Source organism: Lacerta agilis, chromosome 1 (assembly GCF_009819535.1).
Source record: "Lacerta agilis isolate rLacAgi1 chromosome 1, rLacAgi1.pri, whole genome shotgun sequence".
Taxonomy (NCBI): Eukaryota; Metazoa; Chordata; class Lepidosauria; order Squamata; family Lacertidae; genus Lacerta; species Lacerta agilis.
In genome coordinates this window covers 103,283,329-103,293,464 of record NC_046312.1, presented here as the reverse complement: position 1 = coordinate 103,293,464, position 10,136 = coordinate 103,283,329, and the positions used below count along the sequence as shown (strand labels likewise).

General features: G+C 43.0%; 1 protein-coding gene across 1 annotated transcript in view; it reads left to right on the top strand.

The window, feature by feature from the left end:
- The first annotated feature begins 8,462 nt into the window (after positions 1-8,462).
- The window catches only part of ACVR1C (activin A receptor type 1C), a 39,236-nt gene continuing 37,562 nt past the window's right edge, over positions 8,463-10,136 (top strand). The window contains exon 1 of the mRNA XM_033165259.1: positions 8,463-8,647. Coding sequence (XP_033021150.1) covers positions 8,572-8,647 — 76 coding nt within the window. The 5' untranslated portion in view covers positions 8,463-8,571. The remainder of the gene's footprint in view (positions 8,648-10,136) is intronic.

Below are 10,136 nucleotides of genomic sequence, written 5' to 3'. Positions count from 1 at the left end.
GCTTCTATCATTTATTTCTTACAGACGTCTTTTTTTTGGGGGGGGGTTAACACGGTATAACCTGAAATGGTTCTTCTCCCCCCCCCTGTATTATCAGTAAAACACTTTAATCACCTTTTTAAAAAGTGCTTCACATTTTATATGCGTGTGGTCTGTAACATATATTTTCCAGTTCAAAATACGCGGAACATTTATATATAAATATTATCTATCTATCTATCTATCTATCTTAAATATAAAGCCATTATCCAAATGATGCCACATCTAGTACCTTATTGATCCTAGAGAAAGGGGAGCAGCAGAAGCAAATGGCAGGATGGTAGGCCATGGATCGTATTATGGGAAAGTGCATTTTTCTTCTTATAAGCTATATATGTCATGTGCATATGAACTCTACCGGGGCGGGGAGAAAGCTATTTTTTAAATTTACTTCCTTTTTTGTATTTAGCAGTTATTTGTATAAATGACATAGAATATTTTCAAGTCAAATGGGAAGAAAATGTCCCCTCGTTCTGTTAGTGCCTCCTGCGGCTCGAGGTAAAGGCCGTAAAGTTTTGCATCACCAGCGTATATCCACTGATTATCTCCTCCCTGCCTTTGCTGTTTCTGCAAGTCAGAAGCAGTGTCAACAAACTGGTGGTGTAGGATAGAACACCACTGAAAAACACCAGAGAGATTCTTCATAAAGGTGATGCTGATGTTGGGGTGCCGGGCTGATGTTGTTGTTGGGGAGGTGGGGTCCGTGCTGGAGCAGTGACCTCGCAAGGACACAAATTATTGTGTGATGATGTATGAACAAATCAGATCATGCTGTTCTGACCGTGGTGTTTTTGTTTTTTTAAAATAATAATAATCTTGAGTTTCCTGAGTAAAGAGTTTTGATCTGAGTGCCTTGCCTTATACTGTGTAGCTGTTTCCCCCGTGGAGCCCTCATAGTGAAAACGACGGATGCTGAATGTAAGTGGCTGTCCTAACAACCGTTTAAACCAGCACGATGCCGCAAGCTTGGGAAACAAGCTGAATGGACTTTGTTTCAAGCTGATTGTCCCAAATGAGACAGGTCCCTGTTGCGGCTTCCGTTTCCCCCGTTCTCCTTCAGATTGCTTTACGAAAGCCCTTTTGGGAGAAGCGTTGTAAGAGCTTTGATTTGTGCGCCTGTGCTCCATGGAACACCGCTGCGCCTGTCACTGAATACAGGGGGCAGAGGAATATGGGGCTGTTTCCAACTCAGTTCTGCTTAGAGTTGGACCCATTGAACTTGATGGAACTCAGTCATACTCTTGGTTTCAACGGGTCTACTCTGAGCATGTCTAACGCTGGCTGCAAACCATGGCCCCTCTTCTTGAGACGGGGTTAGGTGTTCCATGATTTGCTGTGCTGGAAACTGAATCGATAATATGATCTGGTCACGCGTTCCAAAGACATGCTGGGAAGTGTCTGTGTTTGGATGCATTTGTCCCTGAGGTTTCCAGGGTGTTGAGACGAAGTTTGGTATTTGCTGGGAGAATGATGGCTTGTCGCAAAAAGTTTCATCCTGCTAAAAATAAATGATGATAAGGAAACGGGGGGCAGGTGGAGGAGAGGAGAAATAATCTCTCTTCTCCTGTCTGGTTAATCAGAGTGAACTTTTCCATGAGTTGGTGGGTGGGCCAGACTACCTATCTATATTTAAAAAGCAAACTTCTAGTTATTCTACCATTTATATGGTTAATTTGAAATAATCTAATTTGTGAATGTCTTCTTAGTGATGAGGTCCTCTTTTAACAGTATGAAGGTTTTTATCAAGGAAAGTGATATCAAAAATTTTTTTTTGATGAATTGTGGGTGTTCTGGCACATCTGTACTACTAGTTCAGCTTTGCTTACTTAGTAGTACTACAGGTGAAATTCGAAAAACTAGAATATCGTGGAAAGGTTCATTTCTTTCAGTAATTCAACTTAAAAGGTGAAACTAATATATGAGATAGACTCATGACATGCAAAGTGAGATATGTCAAGCCTTTATTTGTTATAATTGTGATGATTATGGTGTACAGCTGATGAGAACCCCAAATTAACAATTTCAACTTTGGGGTTTTCATCAGCTGTATGCCATAAATCATCACAATTATAACAAATAAAAGCTTGACATATCTCGCTTTGCATGTCATGAGTCTATCTCATATATTAAACTCCAGTAGCTAATGAAGACAATTGCTTACATAAATGGACTTTTCCACGATATTCTAATTTTTCGAGTTTCACCTGTATATCTACTGCTTGTTAGTGGCAAGTCAAGTGTTTGTGGGATTGCCAGTGCATGGTAGAAACATGGGAAGTGTCAAGGAATAGTACAAGCACAGCAGGAGTGTGTTGGAGGAAATAAAATTGCATCTGTTTAGAGGAGGCTCAATTGCCCTCTTACGATTCCAGCAATAATAAAATGTATGTGGACATAAATTCTGCATTAAACCCTGATTCTGGTAATCCTATGGTGGGCCAGGCTAGCAGTTCCTTCTTTTCCTTATCAAAAATGTTTCCTTTTAAAAACCAAATTCAGCGCTCATTCTTCTTTATTCAGTGCATTTACACCATTATTATTTGATACCCTACATCACAGGAACAAGCATGTCAGCTAAGGCTGTGTACAATTCCTTGGGAGAGTAAAGTTCTAACCGATGCTTGAGAAATTCAATTTCTTTGAATTCCAATGTGAACAGATCTGATCTGTGCTTCCTGGGCTAATGTACATATTAGAATGTGATTATCCTTTGGATTTCGCACTTCTCTGAATTTTGCAATAAAGTTCTCCACTCAAAAAATCAACAACAATATGTGTTCTTTAAAAAAAATATGTGTATTTCAAGATGAAATGCTTCTGAAAATACATTGAGAAATGTGTGCATTCAGGTAAAATGTTGTCAATGGCAAGAATACATGGAATAAACTGAAAAAGTGTTGAGATCACAAATGGATAAACTGTTAACAAGCAAAGTCTGCCAGAGTACAATGTTCAAAACTTGCAAAATGACAGTGGTTGGGTAGAAATTGCCTTTTGACTGGCAGAGTAGAGCAGTTTCCCCCCTTCATAGTGGTTACTTTAGAATAGATACTGTATTGCAATTGCTCATATTGCAAAATAGATTTAAAAATAGAACTTGAGGTCCAGTGAAAGGGAGGGAAATTATTATTGTTCAATGTCTAGATTAAAGCACTGAGTTTGGGGGGCTTTTTTTTAAGAAAAAGGAGAAGCAAACCAACTTGCTGTAGCTTGCATTTGACACATTGATACCTTTAAAGCCCCCCCCCCCCGGCTAATATTGAATTGCTTGGTTCCATACTATTGGATATTTGAATAAAAATAGGCAGGTGGCCACACTAGTTTTGATGAGTTGAGCAGGAGTGGAAGAGGGAAGACAAGTGTAATGTTTCATTCATTTAAACCTGGTGTTAAAATGTATTGCTTTAAAAAAACAACAACCACAGTGCACACACCTGTGTTAACTTGGTGGCTTGAACTCCTGGTGTACAGTATTTTTTATCAGTAATGTGGGGTTGTGGCACTGTTCAATTTAGGTTACTTTAGATCAATTGATATAACAGTGGAAAAAGTGACCTTGCAATTTTTCAGGAAATCCCTCTTGCCTCTCACAGACCTACAATTTTTGGAATTCCTTGGGAAGAGGAATTGGCTGTTAAGCCACACTGAGAATTGTAGCCATAGGAAGGGAATTGGTGCCTCTTAACTTTCAACACCCTTAACAAACTACAGGGACGCGGGTGGCGCTGTGGGTTAAACCACAGAGCCTAGGGCTTGCTGATCAGAAGGTTGCGTTCAAATCCCCGCGACAGGGTGAGCTCCCATTGCTCAGTCCCTGCTCCTGCCAACCTAGCAGTTCGAAAGCACATCAAAGTTCAAGTAGATAAATAGGTACCGCTCCGGTGGGAAGGTAAACGGCGTTTCCGTGCGCTGCTCTGGTTTTGCCAGAAGCGGCTTAATCATGCTGGCCACATGACCCGGAAGCTGTATGCTGGCTCCCTCGGCCAATAAAGTGAGATGAGCGCCGCAACCCCAGAGTCATCCGCGACTGGACCTAATTTAGGTCAGGGGTCCCTTTACCTTTAACAAACTACAAACTACGAACAAACTTCAGGGTGGGGGAGGTATGATACTACTTTAACTGCATAATGCTGATCAGGCCTATATTTGCCCTCGTTTCCTAATTATGCAAGCCTGCTTCTATTTCTGAAGAGGATTGATTGTTTTCAACTTTCAGTTCCTGCAGCTGAAATGGTTAGGGGTGCAGTGCTGTTCACAAATTAATCTCCCTTTAAAAAAAGAAAAGAAAACTTGTTAAATGAGGTCACTTGTATTAACTGGGGCAGCCATTGCTTTGTGTGTCTTAACCACTAGTTGTTAAATAAGCTGATGGAATTACCATATGTGGTAAATGTATTATCACATTCTCAGAAAGGTTTATATCAGGAATGGGGAACTTGTGGCTCTCAAAGATGTTCATAGTTCCTGAACATTGGCCATGCTGGCTGGGGGGCTGTAGTAAGTGACGTAGCCTTTTCAACACTTGTTTTGTGTTCAAGCTTTATGTCTCTTGTTGTTTTCCTGTTCATTCTGCTCATGGCCCTTCTCTGCACTGGCACTTGCAAAACCCCTTTCCCCAATCACCACACATGGGGAAAGCACGCTTGCAGAAAATGAGCTGGCCACCAGAAACTTTCCAAAACAAATACACTGATAAGTTATGTGTCTCATAGGGGAAATCAATAGAGCATTATTTTCAAGATGCCAGTCAAACATAATCGTTCTAGGCTCCAGAGTCCAAGGTTTATTCCCTAAGCAAGCTGGAGCAGATAGGCAGAGCTGTAAATCTTGGAGAGAAGTTTTCATACAGAGAAGATTGCAAACAGCCAATGAGGAGGCAGCATTTTAAGGACGCCTCTTTTGAGTTGCACAGCAGTGCAGGAGCATCTTCTGGGAATTGGGATGAATGCTCCAAATGGATGGTAGTCGTGGATTCCTGACTCTTTAATGCAATGGGTAGTATGAAGTGTTTGTTTATTGTTGACCAAAGTTTCCATTTTGCAAGAATTCCTAGAGCGTTGCATTTTTTTAAAAAAGTGTACAACCTTGGATATTGTCAGCATACACCTAAAAGCGTGAGTGTGGTCAACATTGCATTGGAGGTATTATACAGTGAAACATGACAGTATGTAGCTTCCTGTGGACCATGGCTTTTCCTCAGCTGAAGGTGTGAAATGGCCATTGTTTGTTGACGTAAGAACATAGGAAGCTGCCCTTATACAGAATCGGAGCAACAGTCTCAAGAGTTGTCCCCTTTGACTGGCAGTGGCTTTGCAGAGTTTCAGATGGGACATTGCCAGCCCTTACCTGGAGGTGCCCTTGGGGATTGAACCTGGAATCGTCTCCAAGCCAAGCAGATTCTCCACTATGTATATATCTTTTGTCCCTTCTCCAATATATATCATTCAGACTAGATGTTCAGTGGTGCCGTTTTTATTCAGCTGAATTTGAAGTATTTACTTTAAAAGTTCTCAACCGCTCCTTTCAATGTGAAAATGTGCTCAAATATTCTAAAGATCCCTTGTTTCAGCCTGCTGCAATGTTTTCAAAATATTTATATTCTGCCTTAATTTCAAAGATTTATTATAATACTTTAAACAAAATAGGAAATTCTTTCCAGTTGCACCTTAGAGACCAACTGAGTTTGTTCTTGGTATGAGCTTTCGTGTGCATGCACACTTCTTCAGATACAAATACTTTAGTGAGTGAATATTTACCTATTTTCATTTGTTCATTTATCTTTTGGAAGAGGTTCCTTTTTATATACTGAAGCTGGATCCTGATAGGATGGAAGTGCTGTGGGTGGGTGGTTCCTGTGTCCTGGAGGGGGTGCTCTCCCCTGTAGGTTCAGAGGCTGGGAGCATTCCTGGATTCCAGCTTGTCACTGGAGTCACAGGTGGTTTCTGTGGCCAAGAGTGATGATGATGATGATGATGATGATGATTATTAGTATTATTATTATTTGAGTTTATATACCGCCCTATACCCAGGGGTCTCAGGGCAGTTCACAGAATAAAATAAAGATATAAAACCACAAAATGGTTTAAAAGGAATATTTTTGCCTGGCGCCTAAAGGTGTATAATGAAGGTGCCAGGCAAACTTCCCTGGAGAGAGCATTCCACAGACAGGGAGCCACTGCAGAGAAGGCCTGTTCTTGTGTTGTCACCCTCCAGGCCTCTCAAGGAGGCACACGATTCACCAGCTATGGGCATTTCTAATCGGGATAGCCTTGGCCTCAGTTATCCATGCTCTGGTGACCTCCCATATGGACTACTGTAAATCACTGTATGTGGGGCTGCCCTTGAAGACGCTCCAGAGGCTGGAGCTAGTGCAGAATGCTAAGCCAGTAGGTCAGGCAACCTAATGGGACCAAGTGTCACCAGTCTTAAAACTGCTACACTGGCTGTTAGTGAGCTAGAAAGGTGAGTTTTGCTCAGTAATAGCCAACCTGTCCTTAGTGGTTCGTTTCCTGTCCCTCCTGCACCTGATACTTGACATATTTTAGGATTGTCCCAGACTTCATTAGTTCTTGTGAGATTAGGACTGTGCTTCACAAACTAGCAAGGAATATGAGAGGGTTTCATTGTCCTTGTGTACATTTTACATGCTTGATGTTTAAGAAGGATGCACGTTATTTCCCCCCCCCCCCGGGAACAGAAGCCAGTGGTAGCCCACAGCGCTGAACATAGTGCTGCTTTTGTGTCGCGAACTCTGGCATCCAAGTTTAATTCTCTAGCTGACTAGTTCAACCTTCTGCTACTGCATGTAAGCAACCACAGAGGCCATTCTTGGAAGGATGTGAGAGTCAAAGACGTAAGAGGGTGGGTGGGTAGGAGAATTGAACGGTGACACAGATTTTAATTCTGCTATCCTGACAATTACTGCTCTCACTTTTGGACTGCACAGATGAAATGAGAACATTTCCCATGTGTTTAATTCACGGTAATGGTAAGGGTCAAGCTTAACTTTAACAAGGTAGGGGGGGAAATGGAACTCTAACCTTAGTTCTCCTGTGTAGATGTGATACACCTATTTTTTTACTTGCTAACCTACATATGAATAGTGAAATTCTGGGCAATTTAAATTCTGAGGCTTTTTAACCCTAGTCTCCTGGGTCCTCATCCAACAGACTAACCACTTACAGATATTTGTAGCAACCCAGGAAGCATGGTGGGGTTTCTCCCTATTTAGTTGTGTCTGTTTATCTCATCACACACAAGTTCCACTTGGTCACTTCAATTCAGGATTTCATAGTTCCAAGTACAGTGGTACCTCGGGTTATGAACTTAATTAGTTCCGGAGGTCCGTTCTTAACCCAAAACCGTTCACAACCTGAGGTAACTACTTCTGGGTTACTGGAGCTTGTAACCCGAAGCATTTGTAACCCGATAGGGCGCCTTTGATTTGTGTGGAAAAAATCCTGTTAAATGAATGAACCAATGCTTGAAATGTTTGTGGTGGTGTTTTTTTTTTTTTAAGACACCTGGAATTGTTTGAGTGCTCTAATTCTACATTTTCATTTAAATCATAAAAAATCAAGGCTTAGTATCAGTATTTTATTAATTTATTTTTTTACTATGGCATGTTTATCTGTCTTTATTTTTTATTCAGAATAGTTTCTTTTCTCTTATTGTATTACGAAAAAAAAAGATGCAATGAAATCTTACTCAAAACAAACAAAACAATTACTGCCTGTAACGCATCGCCAACCCAAGGAACACATTACTTGGGGGGGGGGGGAGAGCTCTTTCCTGGGTACTAAAACATTGCTGCGCTTTTTGAGTTATCCGGAAAAAAACGTGACCTGCTGCCGCTGGCAAACAAAATACAATGTGTGCGAACCACCTGCAAATAATGAAATATAATGGCGAACACACCTTAACATTCCCTTCCACCCTTGGAATTAGAAGAGTATATACAGGTGCGCGCCCGTGCGCAGGGCAACAAGAGAGCCAAAAGCAGTCTCGTGTGCTACCCGAGGAGCCACCTGAGATCAGGCCTGCGGAAGTTTCACGCGCGAAACCCCGACCAGGCACCGTCGTCTGCAGATAATGCCTCGCGCTCCACGGACTGAGGCGCCTTTCCCCGAGCCCGAAGTTGGAGCCACGCCGCTGGAGAGGCGGCCCTCGGCTCTCTCTCTCTCTCGCTCTCTCTCTCTCTCGCTCTCTCTCTCCCCCCCCCCTCCGGGGCAAATCCCCTCTGCCCTGTAAACAGGGACCTAAGGGGTGTGTCCGGGCCGGGCGGAGCCGGAGGAGGGCGAAGATGCAAACCCCACCCCAGGCGGCGCCGCCGCCGCCGCCCCCCCAACAGTCGCTGCTTGCCGCTGACAGTCGCTGCTTGCAGCCCACCCTGCCGGGAGCGTCGACGAAGGGAGGGGAGAGGGCAGCCGCGGGAAGCCCGCCCTAGCTGGGCTGCGCGCGTGTCCTACCGCCGCTCGGCTCGCTCCACCCCGGCCGCTCTTCCTCCCGCCAGTACCTCTCCCATGTGCTGCCATGCGACCTCCGGCGTCCCGCTCCGGGCTGGGCGCCTTGGCGCTCGTCCTGGTAGCCTGCGCCTCTCTCTGCACAGGTAAGGAAAAGAAGGTGTGTGTGTGGGGGGGGTCAGGATCTGGAGGGGCGGCGGCATACCTGTTTCTCCTTAGCGCGGGACATGGGCGCGGAGCGGGTCTGGCTTGGAAACTTTTCTTTTTGGTTTTTATCCCAGGAAACTCTGCCCATTCGGTCTGGACGCGTCTCCGATGCTCTCTGCACATGCCCAGAGGCATTCGCCCCCATCCCTTTGGTCCACTTACACGTACTTTTTTATTTAAAAAAATTTTTTTTTGACTAGAATGAAATGGCTGTGTTGCAAAAGAACGGTTTGGGTGATTATATATCATGCGTAAAGGAAAAAAATTAACTAGAATGAAAAACTGCTTGAATGGCTCTGTTGCCAAAGAACGGTTTGGGTGATTAAATCTCATGCAAATATAGCCTATTAAAAGTGTGTTTGTTTGTTTTCAAGTATTCTTTTGAAAAAGGAAGGGAACGGAATAAAGCGCCCGTGAATGGGGTTGGAGGAGAGTCACATAAGCTCCGTCATTGAAGAGCGGCTCCAGGTTTGATCCTGCTGAACTCTGCTTAATATAAAACCTTTTGGTGTACGATTCTGAGGGCAAAGGCCGGTTAGAGTTGACGTCAGGGAACTGTGTGTGTGTGTGTGATATATATATATATATATATATATATATATATATATATATATATATATATATATATATTACAGAGCGTGTCTTTTATGTTTACAAACTCAGCTGACTGATTTAAATGGCTCTGGGATCTATTCTGCCAGAAGTTACAATCCCCCCCCCCCGACCCAGAGGTTCTCCCCCCCTGGTGGTAGATGTGGAGGGAGCACTTGGTTGTTACTTAGGGCGAAGGGCGTTCTACACATTCCTCCGAAGTATTACTTCATGTGATTCAAGGTTTGACCCTGGGGTTTAAATATGCTTGGGGGCAGGGCCCCTGGATTCATACCTTCACAACTTCATGTTTCCTTTATTTATGCAACTTTTGCTGCACTTGCACATAGAGCATTTTGCTTGAAAGGAATTTGGGACCGTTTGCTATTGCATCCGTTTCCTTCATGTTAACTGAGGAATATGGGGTATATTTGTAGACTGAGTTTTCCAAAGACTTTCAATAAAATCCCTTGCATTTTGAGTTTCATCTGGTTGATACTCCTCCCTCGACCACTGAATGGTTTTTAGTATATCTTAAATTGCTGCATAAAGTATATTCATGCTCTGAACTTCTAAAATGGAAGAAAAAAGTGTAACCCTGCAATCCTATACATGTCTACTCAGAAGTTAGAAGCCCTGCTGATTTCAATGAGGTTTACTCACAGGTAAGTGGGGTTTGGATTTCAGGTTGACACTTGTTTCAAATTAAACTGATATGGTCCAGTTATTTTCTCTCTCGCTCTATGAGACATCCCAAAGTGGTGGCTAGAACTGCAATTCAAATGTATGCTTTCCCCCTCTTAAACCCACAAAAATCTATTTTTGTGTGTAGAGTTC